We start from the raw sequence: 27,347 nt of genomic DNA, 5'->3' as shown, positions 1-27,347 counted from the left end.
TATGCCATACCTGTTAGTCACACACCTGTCATGCTTTTTTAAACACTACCTGGTCATTTTTGCAAAAAATGTGGCTGATGTTGACTCATATTTCCAGAGATACGATGTGTTCTGACTGAGATGTTATAAACAACACAGGGACCTCAGTGGAGAGCAAACAGAACATTAAGACTCATGCAAAACAAGAAAAACTAATTAAAGCGGACAACATAATTAAATGCAGTGAGGCTTTAATGTTTCATTAGTGGCTGAGTGTGGAACTGGGAAACATTTGTTGATATTACTGAATTATGTAGTGTCTCATCTCTGACTCATGAACCCGTCTGAATCTTTGCTTGCAGAGGTGGACCACCTGATCCAGGGAGTGGGATTTATTTTCCTTCTGCATTCCTGATGGAGTCATACAGAGTGACAGGCATTCCTAACAGTGGACCACAGCAGGGCCACACTCAGCCGTCCCGCCCCTCCAGGCCACAGAGCAACGGAGCTGGTACATACGGTCTCAGCATCCGTGTCCAGGGTATAGATGGACACCCATATGTAGTTCTCAACAACCAGGACAGGGGTTCTCAATCCCTTATGGACCCGAACAGTAATGGGTACATCGACACAGAGGGCTCTTTTATTGAGAACTACCAGGAGTATGATTTCAGGGGAGGAAAGGAGGCTGGATCCGACAGCCCCTTTATGGAGTACAGGTCTCAGAAGATAACCCATTACACTGGTCCTCAAAATGGCATCGCAGATTCACAGGGAAAGAAACACTCCTCCCTTCTGAACTTTCAGAAGCACCCTGAGATACTGCAGCCGTATGATCCAGAGAACAACTCCCTGACCCTTGATGCTTTCCACAGCCTGCCTTCAAGGCCTCTTCCTCTGGATGAGACTGAGAACCAACACCAGAGTTCCTCCTCCAAATCTGCTGTACCTGCGCTGTCCAATGCCATGTCATCAAGCCTGGACAGGAGCAAAGCTCCTGCGCAGCAAGAGAAAAGGCAACTTCCATCCCAGAGCCTCAGTGAGACAGCCCTTTTTAAGCCGAAGTCACAGCCCCAGTCTTTGCCTCCTACCCAGCTGGCTCAGTCTCAGACCAGGCCACAATCACAAGTAGCTCAGCCGCAGTCCAAACCTCATCTTGCCAACCTGAATCCACCTCAGTCCAAGCCAGGCTCTAAAACGCAGCAGCAGCCAGTGCTTCCAGCCGAGCCTCAGCCCTCCACCGTGTCACGTCGAATAAGTGAGCAGAGCAAGACATCATCTCGATCCCCCACTTCGATGAGCAGCACCAACTCCAGCCTCGAGCGCACCCACCGAGAGCCTGATGTCCTTCCTCTACGCAGGACTGACTCCAGCGGTCCAGTCCTTCAGTCCTCATCCCGTTCCCGCCACTCCTCCTCATCTTCCACCTCTAAAGCTCTGGTGGAGGAACAGATGGACCCCCTATACGCAGACACCATCAATCGCCACGAGAACCGCCGCTACATCCCTTTCCTTCCAGGTTCAGGCAGAGACATTGACACAGGCTCCATTCCTGGTGTTGATGAACTCATTGAGAAGTTTGACGGCAAAGATGGCAGCCACCACCGCAGGGGCCGGGCGGGCCGCAGGAACAGGATCAATCCAGACGACAGGAAGCGCTCACGCAGTGTGGATAGCGCCTTCGGCCTAAGAGATGGCTCTAGCTGCGTGGACGGATTTAGCCGCCAGCGAGGCACATCAATGGAGCATGTCCTGCGGCCCTCACAGCTACGGCTGCAGAAAGCAAGCGGCAGTCAGGACTCTTGGCTCACGGCTGTAGATGGTAAGGGTGACTCAAGGGCTTCATCTCGTGTGGCCAGCACGCCTGGCTCCCCTCAGAGCACCACCTCTAAAGGTGTAGGCGCCATACAGGGTTACAGCAAGCCACAAACTCGCACCTCTTCACTACCATTCAAAAGCGTGGACAGTGCCTTCTCAGCTGGAAAGGTGTCGTCAACATCTCCATCCAAGCCTTCTTCCACCGCCGACAAAAAGCCCAATACAGAGGCAGATGTTCAGGTAAAAAGGAATGTATGCTGAAGCATTATGATTGGATCTTACCTATTCAATGTGAAATGTCTTTTTTTTTAACATGTGTCTTAGTTTACTTGAATTATAAGAATATTCTCCAACAGATGATCGTCTGTTCTGTCTTGTAAAAACTTCATTAAGATCTCCTTTCCTGTCATTGCCAGGCGACACCTGATCTTTTGAAAGGTCAACAGGAGCTTTCACAACAAACACACGAAGAGACAGCAAAACAAATTTTGTTCAATTACCTGAAGGATGGGTGAGTTATCTTGAATTGTTGTTGCTGTATCTTATAAATATACTTTTCAGCTTTATTTGCTCATATTAATAAAAAAAGACTGAATGTTGTGAACATTTTCTAGTCTTAATTCCTTGGCTGTTAGTTGAATCATGAACTGAGCATATTGTTTACTCTAATACCTAAATGTATCATGTTGGCACCATAAGGCAATGCATCATGAAGGAAGAGACTGTTCTGTGTGTTTTTATCAGAGTTGGACTGTTTGTGATAAAAGTTAAGGAATGTGCTCATCTTACCCTCCCATCCAGGCTGGGAGAGATCCAGCTGTTAGAGTTTGTTTTTTCACACAATCCCACTTTCCCTCTCTGCTTTCTCTTTGCTGCAGTGTGAAAACGTCCTGTTTGCGTCTGTAATCAGACACTCGCTGCCTGTCAAGGAAAGGCATGTTGGGTTAAAAGGTTAAATGTGGTTCAGGTTTTAAAGCAGCCAGATATGATGGTGTATGCATTCTTTACACTCTTTTAACTTGTAGTAGGTAGTCACTGTCAAGTCTTGTTGCCAGTTAAACTGTACTCTACAGCAGTTGAATCAGTTGTGCGCCATTTCACAGTTAAAAAGAGTTTGCCAGTTTTTACAGTTCTTGCACACGTGCCACAGACTTGTGATCATGTAGAAAGAGAGCAGGAAACTGCTTGGGTGTGCCGGGCCACAGGTCAGGAGTCACAGGACAAAGGAAAGGAAACACAGATGGAAGTGGGGCTGAAACTGAGCTACATTCCCAAGGCCTAAGAAGACAAACATTCACCAAGAGGGGTTATAAAGGTTTAATGAAAATCATCTGTATGAGGAGAAAAGAGGGTTTTTTTTGGGGGGGGGGGGGGGGTTGGCTGTCTGTGTCAGCCATGTAATCTATTGAAATAATGAATCACTGATGCCATGTGAAAGTGGTATAACTCCAGTTTTGTGAATTCTGATGTTTTCACTTTAACCGGAGGAATCATTGCTCTTCTGTGGGTTGAGAAAATCCTCCCATCTTTGGTCTTTCACACGGCTGGGGATGAACTCAGAAATGCTTCGTGTTTCATGACAAAGGCAAAGCTGCTTTTCTTAGCTCTGAAAATGTTGTTGTATAGGTTTAGGAAGGTTTTGACTGAGCAAAACAATACTGTAAATGTTTGGCACTTTGTTATCTTTTAGATATAGGACAGGAAATATGTTGCCACCAGAGAGAATGAGCGCGAGGCAGAAACTATGTGGGTGTGGCTGGTTTTGGGACCAAATGTTGTGAATTCAGGCTTCTTAAAAAACATCTGTTTTTGTTTCAGTAACTAAAATGTAACTGTAAATGTTTACTACATCATATATTTGACATTAGAGTAAGCATTAGATGCCTTAGACGTGGTGTTATTTCTTAACCCATGCATTGATTACTGCATTTTTAAACATTTTTAGCTCTGGCTCCTGCTAGTTCACCTGGCGATGAAGTGAGACTATGCAGCAATTCCATTAAACTGCCCATACGTTTCATTCTTCTCCTCATGTGCCTCATAGTTTATTGGACGGGTGTAATGAAGCTGTTTGTGATGTGAGGTGACACATCAAAGCAGCTTGATCCTTCCTGACCCTTTCTAAGCTGGGAATGACTTACTCTGTTCCCAGAACAGTCTGCAATTAATCCTTGAGCTCCCAAACACTGAGAAAAGTTGTTTTTTTATACCTTTAATAACCTGTGTGTGTGTGTCTGCAGAAGCACCGATAATGATGATACGACAAAGAGAAAGGTCAACCTTGTCTTTGAGAAGATACAGACGTTGAAGTCTCGGGCCACGGCGAGCGCACAAGGCGATAACAAGGTGAGACATTGTTATGTCATCGTAATTGTGGACCACTAACTACTAAAGTATGCCACTTCTCCCCTGCAATTTTTTGCACATGTTTGTATTCGAATCATAAACTCTGGGTTGTAAAAGTGCAGTTTTACCTTCGTGATTTAGTTATCTACCAGTAAATGGGTGAGAGATGCGTGTTTGGGGTTCAGCTTCCCAAAGTGGAGCTGAACTGGTTGATAAGTTGATAAATGCAACAAAGTTATTTGTGTTAACATATATTTCCACAGTAAATTCTTCTTTAACATCCTGTTTGATTCAAATCAGTGAAGAAAACTGTGATTTTTGGGACTTTTTAAGACTGTGTACATATTATATCTCTGATGCTCTGAGGCAGAGCAGACACTGTCAGCTATTGAATATTTACCCTTTACTTAGTAACCGAGTGCTAATGCCAGAGTCCAAATATTCATCTTGTAATTTGATTCATAATGGATTAATAAGAATTAAGCAACCCTAAAACTTCTGTCTTCTTCTGTCAGTCTCTGGACTTTGGTGCACAGACCAAAGCTCTGCAGGAGCAGAATGAGGAACTGGGAAAAGAAATGGCCGAACTGAAGAGACAACTTGAGGACCAAACCACGGTAACAACAGTCTAACTGTGCCTCCAACACCAGCCTGTTTATGTTGCCGATCGGTTTATAGCTAAACTTGTTCTTTGAGAATATCCTAAAGAGCATTTTGGGACTACTAGTTTAATCTAGAATTGGCTAAGTTTAACACAAAGGCCCGTTTAGAATAAACAGCCTCCTCAGTATCTTGAAAACCTGTAATATTGTAGTGAGTGGGTGCTTTAATAGAGTAAATGTAAATTCAAAACACTGTTTGTATTGCATTTACTTTTCAGTTCATTCTCCGATTCCCTCAAACAGATAAAAAATGACCATGACTTTATGTTTTTATCAAACAGATCAGATCAATTCAATCCAAAGGCCAAAAGCTTGTTGCAGTGGATGTAAAAGACTAGATATGTGTACTGAAACTGAAATGTCAACAGTAATATTTGTGTGTTTCACCAACAGAGGAATCAGGCTGACAAGAGGACAGTAGCAGGTTTGAAGAAGCTGCAGCAGGAGCTGGAGCGGAGTGTAGAGGAGTGCAAGCGTCTGAAGGAGAAGCTAGCCAAAACAGAGTTCGAGCTCCAGGCCACAGTGGAAGAGTAAGTGCAGCGTGACAATTCTGGAGAATGACAGGTCACTAATGATCGGTATTAATCAACTAGCGTAGCTCTGTTGTGTGCCAGTATTTTTAACTCTTCAGGGTGGGTTAGTAAGTTAAGCTCCCTTCACTGGTATCTCCATCCTGGTTGCATGCTCCAGCAAACACAACTGGCAGTGTGTGGTGTGGTGGGAAGCTGGTGACGAACCATGATCTTGTCGCTGCGCTACTGATCTCTAATGATTTTTTGAGGATTTGCACACAGGCTGGTGGGAACAGGGACTTTATGCCGTCCTTGGGAAGCTCCTTGTTGACAGGTGAAATGAAGAAGTGGTGTATCAGAAGAACCATGTTGCTGTTAACACCTTCCTTAGGCCATATAATAATAACATAGAATAATATGAATAATTAGCTTGACTTGTTGGAGTGCTGTCACTCCGAAAGCAGTGTAGCATGTCTGTTGATGAAACCACTCAGACTGTTGGTAGTTGGTGGTTACCATGTCAGTTGCTCTGTCTTATTATACAGCCCTTTGTGACTCCTCTGGTTTGTTGGGTTTATCGTTCACCCTCCATATTAATGCATGCTTGGTGACTGATTTACTATTCATTCTGATGGCACTAACTGTCCAGCTCCATTTCTGCTCCTTCACATATTGTACAAATGTTATTGGAGTGCTCAGTTTGGTGTCTAGAGTGTTGGCATTATCCATAGCTTGCTGGTTTTGTTTGCAGTTGTCAATGTTTTGGATGGGTATAGTTGGAATATCTTAACAAAATATGTTTGAGCATTATTGAACTATTGAATGCTACGCTCTTTTTTTTCTACCTCCTTCTCTGTCGTACCTTCATTTTTAATAATTTTTTTCGAATCCAAGTTTTAATTGAAGTTTTGTGTCTCAGGTGATTATCATCTGTAGTTTCAGCTTTACTGTGTTTCTTTCTCAGGATGAATGACCCAATACCAAACATCATTTAGTTTATTTTTACAGCAGGAATATGCTTCAGTCTACATTACTGTGGTGATTTGTTTGAGGTTCCTCACATCACTTATCACCCTCCTCCTCCGTGTCGTCGTGTAGAGGCAGTTTACACATTATTGCTTTGCCGTCGTTCAGGTATTCGTTTTAACCCCTGTGCTCTATAGGCCTCACATTAAGACCCAGCACAGGTGCTGCCATTTCTATGTGTGAATTAAGGTGCGGGTGTGTATGTGCATGTACATACGCAGTATGTAGAGTGCCTGTACTGTGTGTTGTGACATGTCACATGGTTTGTCAGGCTGTTCCAGGTGAAGATGGAGAGGGAGCAACACCAGACAGAGATCAGAGACCTGCAGGACCAGCTGTCAGAGATGCATGACGAGCTCGACTCAGCCAAGAAGTCAGCCGCAGATGAAGAGAGAGACATCATTATGGTGGTAATGCACTGTTCATTGTTCTAGAGAAGACGTTTTTCTGCTCTAAGCTTGTAGAACATGTGGCTACCTCACTAAAACAACCGTGAAAGATAAAAGGTACTCTGCCTCTTGAATATTAAAACCATGTACATAAACCATGATGTAAAGTGAAGTGTTGGAGTGAGTTAACATTAAGGTGCTGTTTCACACTGCATTTTAAAGTTTAAACTGTAATGCAGCCAGTGTAAAGACCAGCCTGTCTGGAAGAGGCTTAATGATTTGTACCATCCTATACTACAATGCTGATAGCGATTATCACACTGAAATAACACCAAAGGCATTTTAGTTTTGCTGAAAACATTTCTGTTATACCTAAGCAAGTCAGTATGGTGACGGCTTTATCTGAAAGATTTCTCTTTGGAAACGCTACAGACTAAACTATCTCATTTGTTGTTATTTATATTTCCAAAAAGCCCACATTCTGTCTTGTCTTCAGCTCTACATTTTTGATCTATGAACAGTTAAATATAAACGGTTTCAGTGAGAAATGTCTATGTAACCAAAGGCAAGAGCAAACATAAGGGCCACGGTGAACTCCAGTCTGAATCTTCAAATTCTGAATTGATAAAATGTTTCCAAACTATCTTCCTTTTCCGCAGGACATGATGCAACTGAAAGTGGAGATGCAGGAAGTTCTCCTAGCCAAGGAGGAGCAGGAGGAGGTGCTGAGGAGGAGAGAGAGGGAGCTCACTGCTCTGAAAGGAGCCTTGAAGGAGGAAGTGGCTGCTCATGATCAGGAGGTGGACAAGATGAGGGATCAGTATGAGAAGGAAATAAGCAGGCTGCAGACATCTTTGGTGGAGGCCAAGCAGGTAATCAGCCTCCCGTTTGTTTCTCCTCCCTCCCCTCTCCTCCAGTTTGACTCCTTGTGTTCCCTCCTCCTCACTTCCTTAGCTTTCGCCCACCCCCACTCCAGAAACACACCCTGTCACAGAGGAGAGTCAAGATAAGCAGCGCATCGGGGGAGCTGTAACTGTGTGTGTGTGTGTGTGTGTGTGTGTGTTTTGCATTTCAAGTTATGCCATATGTTCATCACCAGAGGTTGGGGCTTATCTGTAGCACTGAGTGTCAAAATACTGAGACACTGGTTCTATAAGCGGCAGGATATACTGTTTCAAGAAGCATGGCACTTTAAATCAGTATCACTTTATTTCTGTGGAAAGGATTTGCAAAAATAGCAAGCAATGGAGGCAAAGAGGCCTTGTTTTTTTTGTCTCTATTGCAATTTAAGAAATGTTTAACATGAGTAAGATGAGATATTTTTTTATATTATACAACAAAAACTGAAATATTATCATTCAACAACATAATTCCACAGACCCGCACTCAGCATAATACTTTGGTGACTAATAGTTTCTAACATGCCTCAGTAGCACCAAAGTAGCCTCATGTACCTGCAGTTGACCCGTAAATTCCAGTAATACTTGCATCGATTCATAATTTCATAAGCACATGGCTTTGTGCTGCTTCTGCGTTAGTCATAAATCATGATTCTGTGATTTGTTTTTGTTTATGATAAAGAGCTGAAAAACATCCTAGTTTTTAATGGTGATGTAATCGCAGTGCATAAACAAAGTAGTTTAAACACTCTGATCAGCATAGGATAAGATATTCACCGACAGCAGTTTGAAGCTGTGCGATTTTTTTCAGATGACGCAAGTGGAAATTCAGTTCAGCATGAGTTCACACACTTGAGCTGCATCAACAGAGCAAACTGATAAAAATGAAACACGATGTAACAGTTAAATGTAGCTCGTAATCATTGTTCATGGGAGTGTGGAGGTGTTGTCTTATCTCAGCTTGTTACTGTAGGGAGGAACATTTTACAGGAAGGATGATTAATAATAACATTTAGAGACATTTATCTGTAGATTCATATTTACAAGTTGTCTTGCTGGCATGTCACTATTGTAGCTTAGTAGCAAGTCATAAATAAAGGCCCTGTTATACTCGGTCACAGTTCTGTTTTTACTATATTAACAAGAAATAAACTTCTGAACATCAAGATCTACAAACCTCCTTGAACTAGTGATGAACCAGCCATCATTTAAGAGTGAATGATTGAAGTACATTTACATTTACATTTGGTAGAGCAGAGAGCCTTTGTAAAATGGAGGGAGGTGAGTTAAGATAAGAGGAGCAGCAGTGCATGGCAGGAGACGGCACACTGAAAGGACTGCAGACACATTGTTTTCAGTAGGTCGCTGTGTGACTCACGTGTGTCCTGTTTGCCTCAAAGAGTGGAAGTTGTGCTTGTTCTCGGCTTCCTGCAGGCCCGGTGGGGGTCCACAGCAGCGCTCTGCAGCAACAGTCTATGAGAACACTTCCTTTGGTTGAAACGGAGGTACTGCTCCCCTGATGGAGTATGTCATCAGCGGTTTACCCTCAGTGCTTTGTAAACACTTGACAAAATGAAGTCATTGTTTGTTTCCCTTTTAAGATATGAAAGAGTTCTCAGTCATTTATGTCCTTGAATTAATGTTCTGTGCTCGGGTTACACCGAGGCATTTAGAGATTAGAAGACTCTGCCTATCAATCCTTATGCAGAAACATGAACTCAAATTCATCTATACAGTTGCACTTTTATGATTTCGCTGTTTATATATGCTGTTTATGTCGGGGCAATGTGAAAACAGATAATAAGATCGGTCAAGTTAGGACATAAAAGACACATAAATTAAATAATTTTGTCGTCATATCTACAAAATAAGCATATTGAAAGCATGTGGGTAATAAATACTGTTAATCTAGACATTATGGTTTTCTGTGTAATGAGAATACAGCGTGATATGCACATTCCAAAAGAATAGCAAGCATGCATCACCATGAAACCCAAAGCCTTTTGGAGCTCAAATGGTCACAGCATGTGGCCAGTAGGCTGAGCTACAGGTTTTGAGAAAGCCTGGCATTAAAAGGGAAAGCTGTTTATTATCTCATGTACGCTTCTACTTTGTATGAGGGTGTCATACAGAGGAGAAAGAGAGCCACAGTGAACTGAGCATCTTTTATTTTTGTGCCCCCATCTCAAACCGACCCCCTCTGAGTGGCCCTAACGTTTGGGTTGACCAGAGCAGCCCATGCGAAGAAGAATGCTGGAAACTGGAGCACTGAGTTGTTCTGTATACTAGTTAATTGCAGTGGCAAGCCATCACTAATCTAATGAGCGGCCGTTCCCGAGTTGCGTCGTGTCCCCTCGTCTTTCTGTGCCCCGAAAGAGTGGGGGTAATTGCGGACCTCAGTCGATGATGAATGATGAGTTTGTTTCACACAATAATAGCAGCGGGGGTTGGGACATGCTGAATAAGTGGGTCAGTGTGATGTAGAAAAAGGGATGCGTGGCTGACCCCCTGAAAGGAGCGGGGGGGCCTGTTTTGTGTCTGAAATTGAAAGCTGCATTGTGTTTACAATGAGCTGAAATCTGTGGAATTTCATCGGGGTTGATAAATCTTGGTCATACTTTCTTAAGAAAGATATGAATTTGCTTATTTTTAGTTTTACTTACCTGAGTTCTCAATGCTCTGCAGCAAAAGGCACATTTTGGAAGTGTGTGCTGTCAGCGTGTGCTGGTATGCAAAACATGTGGGAAGATGAGGTGTGGTGAGTAGAGAGAAGGGTCTGTTTCCAGGAATGTCGGGGTCGAAGTGGAGAATGTGCACCCTGCGGACCTCCTTTTTCACTCAACTCCAGCTCTGTTACAGTGCACCCGCTCTGACCTGCGGGAGAGGCTTGGGCCTTTTCATTTATGCCTCTTCAGGGTGCTGCAGTTGCATCTCCATCTCCGTAGCACTCCGGATTCTCAGTGTTAGAAGCTTTAATAGCTCTCAGCTGTACTCTTCCTTCCTAACTGTAAAGACAGAGCCTTGTGCTTATCACACCATTTCCAGCTCTTGTTAAGTTTCACCTACAGCCCCGAGGCACAGTGTGTAACACGGCCACATTGTTATCACGCTCTCATCTGTAACCTCAATCCCAAATGCCGTATTTTTTCATTTCCTAACTCCACGGTTTCCACACAAGACTCTGCAGTGATCTCCCGCTCACCACAGTTCATTTTCTGGCCTGTGCCATTCTCGCTCGTATCTCAGCCTGCCTTTTGAGTAATCTCTGCCAGTGTGTGAACTGAAGTCTTACTGTCTGATCATCAAACTTACGTGGCCCACAGAAGAGTTCCCCCTCAGGCTTGTTTTGAAAGGAAGGACTCCCGCATACGTCTGTGTGTTTGATGATAGCAATGTATTTCCAAGCGTATAGCTTTAGGAGCTGGTAGGAGATGCAGGGCAGTGAGTGAGGAAGGAAATGATGGAGAGTTTCTGGATCCTGACAGAGACTGCAAGGAATTATCCATTTATCCTTGTTGGTCTTCAAATGGCTTTAATGATAACTTTATACATTAAAAAGAAGAATTAAATACAGCAGCAGTTCAGTCAGAAAAGGTTTGGTTGAGAAAATGTTGCTGCACGGCCATATGAGGGTCACGTCCGTGCGAAGTCAGGCAGTTGCTGGATTTGAGTGTTTGTTGTTCCTTTACCTTGCTGCCTGTGAGCGCTGATGTGGTGGGAGCCTAATCTGCCAAAACAACTTGCAGGTGTCAAGTTAAATATACATCTCCCATAGAGATGACCAATAACATGTGAGACTAGTGGTTAGAACCTGAGAGTTAGCATTCATCAAGCATTGCTTTTAAAGGCAGGTGGTGTGTTTTCTTGTAAACCTGTCAGGGATTGTTCATTTTATGTTCTATGTTCTGCCTTCTTGTGATCCACATGACCATGACATATTGAATCAGAACCAGCCTCTTGGCATTTTAGATCACATTTTGATCTTGTATTTGTAACTATGCCAGCTGACCTTTTCAGAACATAATGTTGGACTTCACTGTAACTGTGTAACGTGTGGGATGAGATCTCCCATGTTTGAGTTGTTAGTGTTGTGGGGGATGTGGATTTTGGGCGTCCCTTCTCTTGCTCACAAGTTTATTCAAACCTAGTCTTTTTTGGCCTTAGGCCTGGACCCCCCCCCCCCCGTTTGTCTTTCCACTGAGACTAAGCCTTTCTTTGAATTGTAGCCAGGATGGTGGTGCATGATTTAATAATTGACCCTGTGGAGCCTAACAGTCAAAGTCTTGAGTCACATTCACTTCAATAACATTCATGATTTAAATAAATACTCTTTATTAATGTAATTAGTTTCATGAGTTGCTACATCTGGTGCAGTGCTCCACCCCATATTTTCTGCTGTCACATTGCATGATCCAGTTTTACATTTGAGAAATGAATGTATGCGTAATATTTTACAGGAAAAAAAGGCTATAGATTAGATGATACTAAAGTTTTTGATATTCAGAAACCCCAAATTAGTGTGCATGAGATCACAGAACCCAGTTTGATCAAATGTGGTCCCAGTAAACCCCCAAAATATATGATTGATTTTAGATATAATTCTGCACTGGCTACAGTAAGTGTCCCTACATTATTTGGGATGAAAGCTGTCAGTGACTGTACTGATGGTCAGAGAGTAAAAAACTAGTAAAATTGACGAGAATATGTTTTTTTAGGGCAGCCCTGAGATCATGAAAACCTCACTTCAGGTAGTGTGTTCACCCTTTCTTTCAGAATTATTTGTTTTCATCTTGCAAGTTAGGTGCACACTGATGAAGGCACATCAAAACATTTCCACGTCTTACAACAATGCTTGTTTCATTGACAATTGCAGACGATAGTGTGTGTGATGTCAACAGCTGTTCTTTCAATACATCTAATATCAAAATCATCAAGTCACTCAGAGCATCTGCATGGTCACAGTCTCACTAGTCTCAATAATGCCATGTTGTATCCAAACACCCCTGCAAGCTTGCAGTTTGGCTTTGCACAGAGACTTTAAAAGCTGGTTTCTGTTTAAATTTCTCACAGGACAAGATTTGATTACGGCCCTCCTTTGACCAAAGAGATGCCAGTGCTTCTCAGCTGTCACATTTTAATTTCTACTTCAATCCTTCCTTTCAGTCCGTGACAGGCCTTCTGTTCCAGTTAACCTCGGGTCTGGGTAACTTCTTTAATGAAGGATGATGTTGTATATGTAACACACACTTTGTGCTGGCAAAGGAAATCAGGGCTTCCACACTGCCAAAGATGTTTTTTTAAAGTTCTTCTCCTGATAAGAGGATTAAGTTCAGATAAGGTGATATACCACACAGGTATGACCTGTACTCTAAATGACTTTGGACAGTTTTATTTAATTAGGTCAAGTTTGGATTTGAAGCCTCTTCCGTCAAAGGCAACAAAGGCATTTTTATTTGACCCAACGACGCTACATCACTTCAGCTGTCAAAAAACTCAAACCCGCAATAAGGAAAAACAGGATTGGTGACATTTCATCTCCAGCTATCAAAAGAGTAAACGCCTGAGTGGCCAATAAACATATAATGCATGTCTACAACACTTCCAGTGCTGCTGGTCTCAGAGTTAAAAGGCTCATTATAGCCTGCCACACATATGTCATCTGTTTAAAGTTCTAATCTCTTTGTTTGGACTAAATTAGAAATTAGAAAAAGAAAAAAACACATTTTGGTGATTACTCCAGTCCACTCCTTTTCAAAACATGAAAGCGTAACATCTTCACAGCATGCAGGCTCAATAATATAGCAGTAGGCTTAAACTTTTACAGAAGCAAATCACAGTTGGCATGTTTTTGCAGCTGCTGTAGCATTTTTAATGTATTACTGCACTGCATGTTATATTTTGCGCCACTCTGTTGGGTTTTGTGGAACAAATGTTTTCACAGTTTGTTTTTCAAAGATGGCGCTCTGGCGGAAGTCAAATGGGATAAAAAATAACTCCAACATGTTGGTCTTCAAAAAGAAACACAAAGCACAGGCAGAGAAACGTTGGGAATGGGGAGGGGAGAGAAATGATAATATGTAAGCAGCTGGCTTTGTGGAAAATGACTTCATTTGGACAAACTACCTGTGTGTTTACACTGATTGTGATTGATATTTAGGCTCTCAGAGTTGCATTTGAACTCTGCCTTTGGTTACTTGTTATTGAAATGTTTCTATGAGAGTTTATGTGCAGTATTGTGAGTTGTAATGGTGTTACCTGTATATCTGATAAAGGGGTTAATCCTGCTGACATTTATTGAAAATACAGATTGTATAAATATGGAATGAACTAGGAAAACGATGTACCCTGTCGGGTTGTAGATTTCTGTTCTGCAGGTTATTTGCAGCTGTGTTTGTCTTTAGACCATCAGCTCTTTTGTTATGCTGGAGGCTTATTTGATGGGAACAACTGAGAGAGCCAGGATTTCACCACAGCACACGACTTGGGACACATAATTCACCTCAGCATTTGTGGCGCGCTTCAAAGACTGCACAAAGTTAGTTAATGTGCAACTTTATGCAAACAGTTTGAGTACACAAGACCAAGACCAAGTCAAACTTTGAGTTAGTGTAGAGGAGGGAAAAAAGACAAGCGGTATGATATTACCTCATATTCTTTTATGATATTGCACTAATACTCTGAACCAGCTTGTGTTGCTAGTCTCTTTGTTACATTTGTATTTAAAGAGGTGATAAGGAATTGTATTAAATTGACAAATTAAACAAATCATTGTCTAATAGCTGATAAAGTGATTGTTGTCTAAGCACTAATCCTTTAGTGGTTGTTAGGTAATCTTTAATAACGCTTTAACACTTTTAATGAATGATTTACTTTTTTTAGTAGCATACAAGTTAGTGAAGCCTAATGAGATATAAGTGGGCAATATAATAGGCAATAGGCATTATTAATGGTTCTCAGGCACATGATAATTTGACATTTATGTTGTTATGTCTTACAATTTAAGGAAAGTTGATCTTTCCACAAGCTCATGTTCTGGCAGATCATGATGCAGGTCTGTTTAAATCAGTCCAAATAAATGAGAGTTGCAGAATGGAAAGTCTACTGAAAAAGAGGTAGGCAGTAGCGGGGTCTCCGTCTTTCTGGCTGGGTGGCTTTGTCCATGTGTTTAACTGGTATGACCCAGTGTGGGAAGTGGGACAGGCAGGGTAGTATGAGGGCTGAACATGTTGTATATGTTGTTAAAACGGAGCACTGACACACACTGTCAATGCTTTATTACCTCCACTGAAGAGGTTCGTTTTCTTCGTTTGTTTGTCAGCAGGGTTATGAAAAAACTACTAGCCCAATTTTCATGAAACTTGTTAGAAGGGTGTAGAATGGATCAAGGGAGAACCCTTTAAATTTATCAGAATCGCAGGGCAGATACATGAATTCTTTTTCACTTTCATTACCATTGCGGGATAGAGCATGGCCTTGTTCTGCGCAGTGCTCATCTAGTTATTGTAGTAAAAGCTTTGTTTCGCCCGACATCCCCCCCAATCCCATTTGGCAACCAACACTTTGATATGCGAGTTTTCAAAGCAACGCGAGGAAGCTGCTGTAACCCAACATAACACAAGAGACCGGATCGTCTGGGCCCAAACTGCAGATACTTCAGTCCAGAAAACTGCAAATGTATCGTTTGTTTTCTAACATGACCTCTTATTTGTCTTGAGAGGTAAAAACTCTGTATTTCGCAGTACTGTGTCTGTTCAAGGCTCCTCGCTCCTTTGAACAAGTGACCCAGTCAGGCAGAGATGAGGGCGGCTCTGTGGAGACAGGGGAAACAGGTCTTACTGGCCTGCTACCACTGAAGCAGGGAGGCACCCGTCAACTCTCCAGTACAGGATGTGTCTGTATTCACGCATGATGACGACAGGACGACTTGATCAACGAGTGCCTTTCAACTTAGTCACAAAGAGAATAAAGGGGTGAAGAGTAGTAGACTTTGGATTTCAGCAGAAACTCAATTCTGCATTTGTAAATAAGTAACCGCCTTCAAAACCTCCTTCAACTGCCCAGTGAGACTAACTAGAGTGCTTTAACCCACAAAACTACACACTTTTGCCGGCTGCAATTAATTAATGACATATATAATCTGCTATGATAACTTGTTTAATTGTGCTTTTTAAAAGAGGCATGTGATGATTTTTTCTGATAAATAAATGTCAGACGAAAGAACCCATATTTCATGATTTCCTCTACCTGCTGATTGTGATGTAATTTAGGTACTGCTCGAGAAATACAAACCAGTTTTTAGTTCTACTGTTTGTATTGATGCATTTTTTTGGGCCGCCTTTCATCAGTGTTTCACCAGCTGGGTTACAATTTAGTTGATACTTCAAGTCAGAATGGTGTGTGTGTGTGTGTATGTGTGTGTGTGTGCTTTTGCCCACGCACACATGCCGTGACGTACTTGGATGTCAGAGAGAGTAACCTGCCTGGGCAGAGAGACAGCATTGAACTTTATTTACCCGTTGACACATTTTAACACCTTCAGTGTTTATTCAATGTAATGTTTCAGCTCGGTTATAAAGTGAAACAGTAACTACACACTTTGTAAGAGTCTTGTGTAGTGGTGTACCTCACTGTACTGAGATCAACAGGATATTGGCAAACCATTTTTCCAAACATTCCACCTCCGTTCCGTGTTGTTCACTGGAAGGGTGTCATCACAACTGAAACCTGTTCTCTGTCACACTGATTGAGTTGTGTGATTGTCGTCAGTATTCTTTGTCTCGGTCTCCTGTCACGCAGAAATGTGTTTCCGTCTGTCTCCTGCTCTTTCTCTACTGCACAGCATTCCACCCCGAAATGTCAAACCCAAAAACACAGTCTTCATTCACAAATTTGGGCACGGGGAGAGCTCACAGGACTCCCCATTAACTCTGTCCCAGCCACTGTACAGCCACTGGTCACAAGACTTCTCACAGGAGTATGTCAGGTGTAAAATGAATCTAGTGACACAGGAGACTAGCAGATCTCCTTCGTGTGGCCCTCAATCAACAGAGGCTAATGAATGCTCAGATTTAGTTGCCTTCATCTCTGCTTTATTATGTAGTGTGAGAGAATTACAGGAGGACATTTTTACTCTGTTATAGCAACAAAGGTTCAGTGAGAGCCTCGAGGGCTTCAAATAGCTTTTGTTGCATGAGGCGTTTGAGAGATTTTCAAATGTTCCGTCATGCATCGTTGTTTAGTGCCACAGACTACTGCTTCCTTTGTACTGAAGCTTTGTGTCTTGCTGTGATCTGCAGAGCAGCGCAGCAGTGGTCCGTGAGAAGGCTGAAGTGGAGGCAGCCAAGGGTGCAGTGGAGGGCCAAGCAGGACGCCTGACCCAAGAGGCCGATCGGCTGCGCAGGCGTGCACAGGAGCTGGAAAATGAGGTGGCCAAACTCAACCGCATCATCGATGAGGCCAAGCTACAGGAGAGCAAGCAGGGCGACAGAGCTGGCCGACTGGAGGTAAGGGGTCCAGGTGCATAAAGAGTGGTCAGTCACAGAACTGCTGCTGCCAACACATCATATTACACTCTATGAGAGTCTTATATGCCACAATGTCTGCTTAACAGAGAGAGAAAAAGCAATTGGAAGAATCTTTGGATGAAATTAAGGAGCAAGAAGAGGAGATGTCGCGTGCCAATCGAGCGTTGACCGTTCGGTTGGAGGATGTGCAGGTGAGATCAGCGACACTGTGCTACACTGCATGTAGAGAAATGTCACAAGGACGGTTTGACATCTTTAAAATTGTGTCCTTCTACAGAGGAACTTTTCCAAAGTGAGCACTGAACACAAGAACTTGGAGGAGAGGTTACAAGAAGAGAGGACTCAGAAGGAACAGTTCAAGCACATGAAGAACGACATGGAGGATGAGAGGACGCTGCTGGACCGCACAGTGGAGAAACTTCAGAGGGAGGTGAGTGTACTTGAGTCTATAGTACAGGGACATCCATTCCAGCAGGCGACGCATTAGTGGAGGTGGTCTCAGATGGCAGGCTCCATTTTGGTAAAATGCGTTTATTAATCTTTGAGGCCCTGTCCACATTACTCCGTTTTTACTCCGTATTTGCTACGTTTACACTGAGCGGCCACACTACGCCGGAGTTTTGGAGCACCCTAAACGGAGGAATCTGAAAACTCCGCCGAGGTTGGAGGTATTTGAGAACTCCGGGGTTGCGTTTGCGTGTGGACGGTCGGATACGGATGTGCTTAGAAAAAATTACGCCCACACCCGTGTTCGCTACTGGATTGGTTATTGGCAACCATGACGTCTCCGTCCCTGATTCGTCACACTCACTATCACGTGACCCGTACCCGGAAGAAAACAAACTGGGCTACCAGCGATTCATTTCAACATGGATAGCTAATTGCAAGCGTTGCTGCTAGCACAACAGCTACATGATGTTGCTGCTAGCACAACAGCTAGCAGCAGTTAGCAGCTGTTGTGCAGTAAAAGTCTGCATATCTGTGGAGGAAGCAGCTGTTATTGGAGTGATTAGCGAGCGGCATCAGCCCTATGGAGCAGCTCGTTGTTTTTAGATTCTAATGAGAAGACACGCTGAACTAACGTTTTACATCTTCCGTTTGGTAGCCTTGAGAGACCTTAGTCTGTAAGTATGTCTTTATGAAGCATGAAAAGATGTACGTAGATATATTATATTCGCGTGTTTAGTATAACATTTGTGTTGTATTAAATGCTAATCGCGGTTAGCATTTCTCCATTGGCGGTAATGTTAAAATTAGCTTAGAAGCTAGCTAGGCGGACATGACGTTCAGAGCTACTAGTGAGAACAGACATCAACAACACGGAGGAAACGAGTGAGAGACGTGTGTTGACCACATTGATGGACCCATAATCTAGTAAACGTTTATGTGTAAGTGTTGATGTTAAAGTAAATTTGGAGAGAGAAAGAGAGCGAGAGACCCGCAGCGCTGTAACTACGTCTGAAAAATAAAACTTCTAAAACTTTCCACGAACTGTGTCTGTTTGAGTTTGTAGAGGGAGATTTTAGAGGAAGATCTTAAATATCAAATACAACCTTTCATTATTAAAAACTACTTTTTTAACTAAGCAAGCAATCCACTTCCTGTTTACACCGTCACGCGCATGCCCAGTGTACGTAAATGGTCACGTGCTGTCCGCCTTCGAAGGCTGCCGTCTGGACGCAGATCAACTCGAGAATGATGCTGAAACTCCCGTGTGGACGGAGATCGTTTCTATTTGACAAATCTGCATCCAAGGAGAAACGGAGTAATGTGGACAGGGCCTGAGTCTAATGAGTCTCTTATCAAAGAGTTGAGTTGACTAGCTCTTAAATAAAGAGTTATTTAAAACAATGCAGAGGCCAAGTGCTCCTTGGGTTTCACATGCAGTCAGTTCACAGGACCTTATTTTGCTCTTGAAGATGAAAAATAAAACTGGTCAAAGACAATAAACTGTTCTTCGGGCACTCTTCGAGAGCTAGGAGGAGTATATTAAAAGTTTAATTTAGTCATGCATGTTGGTTTAAAATGCCATCTGATTTTGACCTCACAGGGTCTTTTTCAGGGGGAAGGAGGAAGAATGCCTGAAAAACATTTTCTTTTCTTGTACCATTGAAGTATTTAACTTTCCTTTTTTAATTAAGGGATTCTAAAGGATTCAGGTTCGGATATGTGGACTCATTGCTTTTTTCCTCATATTTCTTTCTGTCTCTCGACCTGTGCTCTCCCTCACCGTGCTCTCCCTCACTGTGCTCTACCTCACCGTGCTCTACCTCACCGTGCTCTCCCTCACCGTGCTCTACCTCACTGTGCTCTCCCTCACTGTGCCTGCAGATGAATGATATTGTGGTGGCGTCCCAGTCGTCCACTCTGGAGCTCCAGGAACAGATTGATATTTATAAAGAGAACAACCGTCGGGAGCTGACTGATCTGCAGATGCTTCTGAAGGAGCGAGGACAGGAGTTGGACAAGTGCCTACTGACTACCAAAACCCTGCAAGAAGAGGTACAGTGCGCTACGTCAGCCTCATCTAACGTAATGGGCCCTCAGCGAGGAGTCACAGATTTGAATGCTGACCCAGCTTTCATGGTCAGAGTGGTCACATCAAGGCCATCATTAGTCAGCCCGTCTGAGCCCTCCCATGCAGAACATCAGATGATGAGCCATCGTTTTGTTTGACCCCTCCCACTAACATCATCCTGTCCTGATGTCATCACTTAGGTATTTCTGCTCCCTGCTGTCCTCTCAAACCCAAAACATAGTATTAAAGTGAAGCAGTTGAGCCGAGTAAAGCCGTTGAAAATCTCCGTTCTTTATTAAATTAATGTTTACACTCAGAGTTAGAATTAAAAGGGAAATGTGGAGAAATCCTTTATCATCCTTTGATTTGTGGCCACAACACCATAACGATGAAACTTAACCTGTGACCACTCTGCATTGTTTCCATTCAAGCAATTCATCCTTGTCAGGACTTAAGAATGTGAAGAATGTTTTTGTTGAAGATAAGAACAGATAAAGGTGAATAATTTATGTTGGAAAGAGGATGGCTTATGTTGTTGTATTTATCGAACATTTATCTAACTAGACCCACACAGAAACATTATTATAGTTTAGTGAAAGCAGGACATATATAATAGATATAATGCTGTTTAGGAAGAAGAAGGGCTATAGACACAAAGGAGCATTACACATTACGGTACATCAAAGGAAACTGGTTTCAGTGCCTGACACTTTCTGTTTGAGTGAGTTCAAAGTGAGTTGTGTTTGAGATTGGATGTGGTCATGTAAAAAGAGTTTTCAACCACTAGTGGTTCTGTAAAGTAATGTAATGTTACATGACTGTGCAGTCAGTAATGTAGTAAAGTACTGTTGATTGCACAGTTGTTGGAGATAATGTGCTCCAAAAGGAAGCAATGTGCCAATAATGGAAGAGAAGAAAACTGTAAACAAGCCGATCCAAACGCTGCAGACTTCAAAACATTAAAAAAAGGGGTTTGCAAATGTTTTCTGAGGTACAAAATGCATTCAGCATGTTTGTTGCACAATGTACCGTAACTCTAACCCTGTAAACAAAGCCATGTCTGTTTATGATGAAAACTCCACTGGGCACCTTTTTATTAGAGGTTTTGGCAGGCTATGCCCCGCTCTCAAGCTCATGAGGCTTTATCGCAAAGAAAAAAGAAGATTATTGACATTTCCTTTTCTGAAAGGAACTATCTACTGGAAACTGTTGTCATCGCTTTCAGCCTATATTTGACATGCTGCCATTAGATTTGACTGATTTACTCATCTAATTGTTCCCGATATAGACTTTAAGCAAGTGTGTATATAAGGACATGGTCAGCATCCTTTTTTCATGTCTACATCCAGCTGGTGTACAGGAAGAGGAGGATGTCAGTGTTGTGATATCATTGTTGTGAAAGCTGTGCTGGCAGGATTCACATCCTCATCCTCCTCCTCCACCTCTCCTGAGACACAGATTGCTCTGGACTGGGCCTAGTGAGTCCGCTTTTCCAGCTGCTCTCAAATACCTCGTCCGTCTCCACCCATGTGAACTTGGCAGACTATCACTAAAATTACAAGTGCAGGGCACATTAATGCTTTTTCTTTAAAAGTCTTTCTTTTCAAGAGGGAAGGCTGAATAAAAACAGCAGTATGTTGTGTTGCCAAGTTTCAGTCCCTAGATCAGGTCATTACAGTAATTGATTAATTTCTTAAGTTGATTATTGATATTCAGGACCTGAGTGAGGATGCACAATTATCCCATTACACTTATTACTAAGTAATTGCATGCTTAGCTTAGCTCCATGGCTGAGATTATGTCTAAGTATTTACATGATGAAATATGGAACTATTCTGCACTAATGGCCAAATATTTGTTCTGGGTTAGACATAAGAGCAGATGATGATTTTTCATTGTCTTAGCATTAAGCAATGGGGGCAATTTTCCAGCTGTGGGGGGCACAGCTGCTGAATGAACACAGGGATTCATTAGTCACTCAGGGGAGCCATATAATAATTTCCCTAGGCAGCAACTAAATTGTTGGTCATAGCTACAGTGGTGATACTTAAAATACTTAGGCTACCTAAGATAAGAAGCAAGATGAAATATTTAACAGGGATATGGACTTTCAAGAAGTATTTATCACCATGCTGAGGGTCCTTTTAATGAGACACTGAACCCCTATTACTCACTGACCGTCGGGGACAAAATTAAATATTCTCTGTAAACAGATGTGATTTTGGTATTTATACAGGGCAATGAAATGTGTTTGCAATAAGCAAGTTTCAGTAATTTGTATGTGTGAAGTGTATCGATTGATTTCGTTTTAGTTGTCACTCCGGGAGGAGGACCTGCAGCAGTGTCAGAGAGAACGAGACGAGGCCGTGCTCAGGGAGACGACTCTGGAGAAAATGGTTCATGATCTGGAGCTGGAGGCCGACAAAAAGGCCCAAGCTAAAGACGAAAAAGCTCGACACGTCAAACTCTTAGAGGTGCATAATGATGTCAAATAAAGCCCCTGTTGATGACTATTAATAGAAAACTGAATTAGATAGAAACACTCACTGACTTTACGGATGTAACTGCTTCGTTCTGCAGGACAGGGTCGCTCAGCTGGAGTTGGACCTGGATGAGGAGCGTCAGACTGGAGACCAGCTGATGAACAGGATAGACCGAGGAAGAGAGCAGGTAAACTCATTCTCATTATCGGTGCTCGCCTGTCACGGTGACCTGCTGCTGCTGTCCATGTCCACTTTAGTTCTCACAGACGTGTCTCTGTTCCATCTCAACCTGTAAATGATATCCAGATCTCCTGTTGCTTTGTCTTCCACCTCTAACATCATGACCACAAACACTAACCTCTGAACAAAACGAACATATGATCCCCGCAAAACAAAAATGATCCCGAAAGATTCAATTTACATGATTAAAATGCAGGTTGACGGGTTCGATCAGTGCTTTGGTGTACGTGCTCACTCTCAGGTGTCTGTGTCTCTCCATATAATATCCACACTGCAAAATTCCCAGTTTATTTCTGGTCTGGATAAAGTGGACTGGTCATTGCTTTGTAAGATGATCTTGCATAATCATTCAGGTTTGGCGGCCTGCCAGTGTGGTCTGAGAGCGCCTATCCAATTTCCATGCATCAGTCACAAAAGAGCCCTCTTAATGCGCCGCTCGAGCCAAAATATGCGAGTTGCCAAATGTCTCAAGTTTTCAGGTTGTGGAGTTCACTTGGAAATTACGCTCAGTAATTTCCAAGTGAACTCCCCCTCAGTAATCTTGAGAACAAATACAGTTCTTGTGCTTGAAGTCAGTTTTTATATCCTAGCAAGCAAATGCTCCAGTTATCCGTTCTCCCTGAGAAAGCTGCTGACAGAAGCACTATGAAGTAAGATTTATATAATGTACATGTGCTTTTAGGATTGCTCATTGATTGTGGGAGAGTGCTTACTAGTCAGAGGGAGGATGGTGGTTCTGGAGTTTTTGAAATACAATAACGCTGCTTCTTTGCAACCCTACCGGTTTATGCAAATGTTTATGTCTTCTGGTCAAAGTTTGCATCTCCTTAATATTCAAATAAGCCCAGTTGGCTTTCTGCCACTTCCTGCACTGTGATATTCATTTATCTCTGTTATGTTTGTTTATTTTTAATTTTATTGTTTGAATTGTGCAAAATAAATAAATAAATTAAATGTAAAACATCCAAACACAGGCCTGTAAGGTTTGGCTACAGGTTCCTCTCAGTCTGGAACTGACACAGATTCAAAAGTTGTGACCAAAAAGATGAATTAATGTGCGTCGCGTAGAGTGTTTTAAATCTCTTTAAATGCTTTCCCTGTTTTAAAAACTCCTGGCAGCGAGTAAAGAGTGGCGTCGGGACAAAGTGGCGTTGGTTCAGCATGAGGCTGAAGTCGGTTGTCAAGGCAACACTTGAGCTTTGTGCACTCAGAGTGGAGTATGGTTGAGTGCTAGTGGTGTGTGTTTTGTCAGTGCACACACACACACACACACACATGCATGCGGGTATGTGCTGGTGTGTGTGCTTTAATGTCTGTGGGGAGGAGAGGGGGGGGGGATGTATGGCTATGGGGTGGAGGGGTGGTGAGGTTGCAGCAGAGGCAGCAGGAAGAACACCTGCGTCTCTCCTGGCACCAGGTGCTCCTCTCCTGTCTAAATGAGAGTAATCTCCCCTCTCCTCTCCTGCCGTCTTTCACAAAGCAGATTAGTTTCGCTGTATGTTCCAGTCTGCTGATTCAGCTCCCTCAAGCACTGTGCTGGGTGCACCAGTTATAGGGGCCATCGTTCATCAGAGCAGCCCACTGTCACCCACTAATTGGCATAAAATATCACCAATTCTAATCTCTCCTCACAAAGAAAGAACCATCACCGCTGTATCGATTTCTTTTCATCCTTCGTTCTTTTAAACCAGGCTATCACTGAGCAGTCATGTTCATGCAGTAAGGCCTCTCCGGGGTTGATGTTGTGTTCAGAGAGTGGATATATGATGACACCAGATTAGTATTAAAGGAATACTTCGACTTTTTGGGAAATACACTCATTCACATTCTTGCTGAGAATTGGACGAGAAGGTCAACGTATACCTCTTTCTTATCTGTTTGTTAAATATAAGGCCAGCAGTAACTTAGCTTAGCATAAAGACTGGATACAGGATGAAACAGCTGGCCTGGTGACAAAATCATACTGTATTAACATAACCGCATGTAAAACCACAGCTGTGCACGAACAATATATAACATGTCAGTGGGCTTCAGAGGTGCTGATAGGTGGATTTGGTCAATTAACATCACTGCCTGCAGGTGGGAGCTTCATATTTTCCACAAATCGAATAACCACACTAACCATAATCTTTAACTATTCCTTTTAATGTTTACACAAACGTGTTGCCAAGTCCACAGCTATATTTTCTGCACAGAAAAAAATGATGGTCAATGATTTATTATATATTTTCTTTTTTACTACAACCCTGTGTCACTGAGTAGACATGATAGAATGGTGCCAAACAAGAAAAACCAGATCACCAATTAACTAAAGCCCTTTGAGCATTAACTCTTCTATTGTTAAGCCTTTTGAGTCACTGAGCGCTGCAGTGGTTTTTGGTGTGACTGAGACACAGACATTGTCTGATAATAATTGTCATCAGACTGTTTGGAAGTGTAGCGATGACAGTGTCTGGACTCGGCTTGACAGGTGGAGCAGATGAGGAATGAACTCCTGCAGGAGAGGGCTAGCAGACAGGACCTGGAGTGTGACAAGATGGCTCTGGAGAGACAGGTACACACTCTCCTGTCTGGAGGAAAACAACTACACACAGTGTTGCTCTGCAAACTCAGAACAAAGCACCAACCCATTTCATTCACATGTCTTTTCATCATTTTCATTTGATTGTATCCATTCTCACGTCAATTTCTAATTCATATTTTTGATACATTGATAATATGGTACAAACACTCACTACTTCTCCCTTTGTAACCTCTCTAGACCAAAGACCTGAAGAGTAGAGTGGTTAATTTAGAGGGCTCCCACAAGTCCAACAAAGAGGGCCAGCTTTCCCAGCTGGAGGACCGCATACAGGATTTGGAGGCGAGGCTGGAGGGGGAGGAAAGGTGAGATGAAGGCTCCGATGGGGAATAAAGATGAGGTGTGCTGTGGTCAAAGTGATGGAAGAGGGAAAGTTGACTGAAAAGTAGAGAGGTTCATTAGGCTGGGTATGCAAGCCAGGTAGTGTCTTCCAGATAAAAGTTAGAGTTAAACTTAGACACTGATGGATTCAGGCTACAATGTTGGAGCTTATATAGGAGAACACATCTAGAATATTGATTTCAATGATGTAGATCAATTGGAATTGTGACAGTGACTTTAAAATAATTTTCTTATTGAGAGAAATAGTCCAAGTCTGGGTAAACAAACCTTGTGGAGAATCTGACCAGCTCTTGATATACATCTAGGTGAATGATTTGCAGCACTACATGTACAGTATGCTGATGCATGGCGTATATGTTTCAGGGAGCGTGCCAACCTGCAGCTGGTGAACCGCAGGCTAGAGAGGAAGGTAAAAGAAATGATGATGCAAGGTGAAGAAGAAAACAACTCAATGCAAGATCAAAAGGATCAAGTACGTAACCAACTCATTTTAACTCAATTTACTACAGACCTTGAATTAGATTAATAGCCACATAGTGAACATATTTGTTGATCTGTGTTTGGTTCTTCTTGAAGTTGAATCTGCGTCTAAAGGCCTTAAAAAGGCAGATGGATGAGGCTGAAGAAGAGATCGACCGACTGGATCACAGCAAGAAAAAGCTGCAGAGAGACCTGGACGAGCAACAGGAGGCCAACGAGCAGCTCCAGAGCCAACTCAAAGCTCTGCGAAGTGAGATCAGGTAAACGCATAAAAGCAATTTGTCAACCGTAACAGACTAAAATAGGAAAAGGTTTAAATATAATACACAGACATTCTCAGTGTCCTAGTTATTATATTGTTTTGTGTCATCCAGGCGTAAGAGCACATCTGCTCCGCTGCTCAACACTCTGGACGACGACGACGACGACGACGACGATGACATCAGCACTGACGGGGAGACGTACTTCAGCTCATCACTGGGGTACAAGCGCTCCTCGAGTCAGGACAACATCTTGTCCACCTTCACTTTGTAAACAAACCCTGAGGTGGAGGATAAAGCTGCTTTATATGCGTCACTGTTGGTCTTAACAGCTGGAGATTCGTGCCATGTGCTCTTTGATGAATAACTGTAGATATTACACCGAAACATCTGTGTGATTAATTATGTATACAATCTCAATGTCCATAAATTCCCTCAGTATTATTTGAGCAGCTTTGAGATTAATGTATGAAATCGTAAAAGTTTGATGTTTTAGATTGTCCCATAGATTTTAAATGTATATACTGTTTAATGTGGTATTTTTACATTCCCAAATGAAGTCTTATGTAAATTTGCCAGTTTTATTCTGAGTGGATTTTTCTTTGTAATGCACTGTAAAGCAACGCAACCAGTACTGCCTTTGTGAACAATATGAGGTTATTAACCCTCAGTTTTTATGCCTATCAAATATGTTAAATGTACCTACAGTATATGGATATTCATTTTTATATCATTCAGTTAAATTAAATATATTTACCTTTTTTTTTTTTAATGAATTAAGATCAAATCCAAGTATATGAAGTGATGAGTGCCAGGATGATTTTCTTATTTATTCACGGCTTAATACACAATATCCTGGCTCATTGAGGGTTTTAGGGAACAGTAAATGAGGGACTTTGTACACATCTGTTTTTATACAGTTTTATATGGTTTGATACAAATAATAGATCCACGAAAATATTATCAGCAGGCATTTGTTTTAATTTTATCGAACACATTACTCCAAATATTAGTGAAATCACAGTATTGCTTTAATTTCATTTAACATCATGTGACAATATCTAAATTAACTTTCTCGAGTCTTTTCTGTGACTATTGATTCTGACTTCTAGCTGTTACAGCGCTGAACAAGCCACACATGTCAAACACATTTAATCTCTGAAGACATTTTTATACTGGAAACACTTTGATTTACCTTCTATCTTTGGTGGTTTCTCTCCTGAATGGGGCAGTGTTGATACTGAACATGGCTTAACTTTTTGTTTAAACTCATACATGTGTGTTTGAA

General features: G+C 42.3%; 1 protein-coding gene across 1 annotated transcript; it reads left to right on the top strand.

The window, feature by feature from the left end:
• The first annotated feature begins 378 nt into the window (after positions 1 to 378).
• Positions 379 to 26,333, top strand: cgnl1 (cingulin-like 1). The gene is made up of 18 exons (XM_076110167.1): positions 379 to 2,037; positions 2,214 to 2,308; positions 4,038 to 4,143; positions 4,659 to 4,760; positions 5,199 to 5,335; positions 6,615 to 6,753; positions 7,392 to 7,604; positions 16,928 to 17,134; positions 17,242 to 17,346; positions 17,433 to 17,585; positions 19,487 to 19,657; positions 21,986 to 22,147; positions 22,254 to 22,343; positions 24,867 to 24,950; positions 25,158 to 25,282; positions 25,683 to 25,791; positions 25,896 to 26,059; positions 26,174 to 26,333. The coding sequence occupies exons 1-18, from the start codon at positions 394 to 396 to the stop codon at positions 26,331 to 26,333; spliced, it is 3,966 nt and encodes a 1,321-aa protein (XP_075966282.1). The 5' UTR covers positions 379 to 393.
• Positions 26,334 to 27,347: the final 1,014 nt, after the last annotated feature.

The sequence above is a fragment of the Anarhichas minor genome, unplaced genomic scaffold, assembly GCF_050575085.1.
Source record: "Anarhichas minor isolate MPS153535 unplaced genomic scaffold, ASM5057508v1 ptg000042l, whole genome shotgun sequence".
NCBI classification, from domain to species: Eukaryota; Metazoa; Chordata; class Actinopteri; order Perciformes; family Anarhichadidae; genus Anarhichas; species Anarhichas minor.
This window is presented reverse-complemented; position numbering and strand designations above follow the sequence as displayed.

Coding starts and splice junctions, on each gene's coding strand:
- cgnl1 (XM_076110167.1), top strand. CDS start 394: ATGGAGTCATACAGAGTGACAGGCATTCCTAACAGTGGACCACAGCAG. Junction 4,761..5,198: donor AACTTGAGGACCAAACCACG/GTAACAACAGTC, acceptor TTTCACCAACAG/AGGAATCAGGCTGACAAGAG. Junction 5,336..6,614: donor CTCCAGGCCACAGTGGAAGA/GTAAGTGCAGCG, acceptor ATGGTTTGTCAG/GCTGTTCCAGGTGAAGATGG.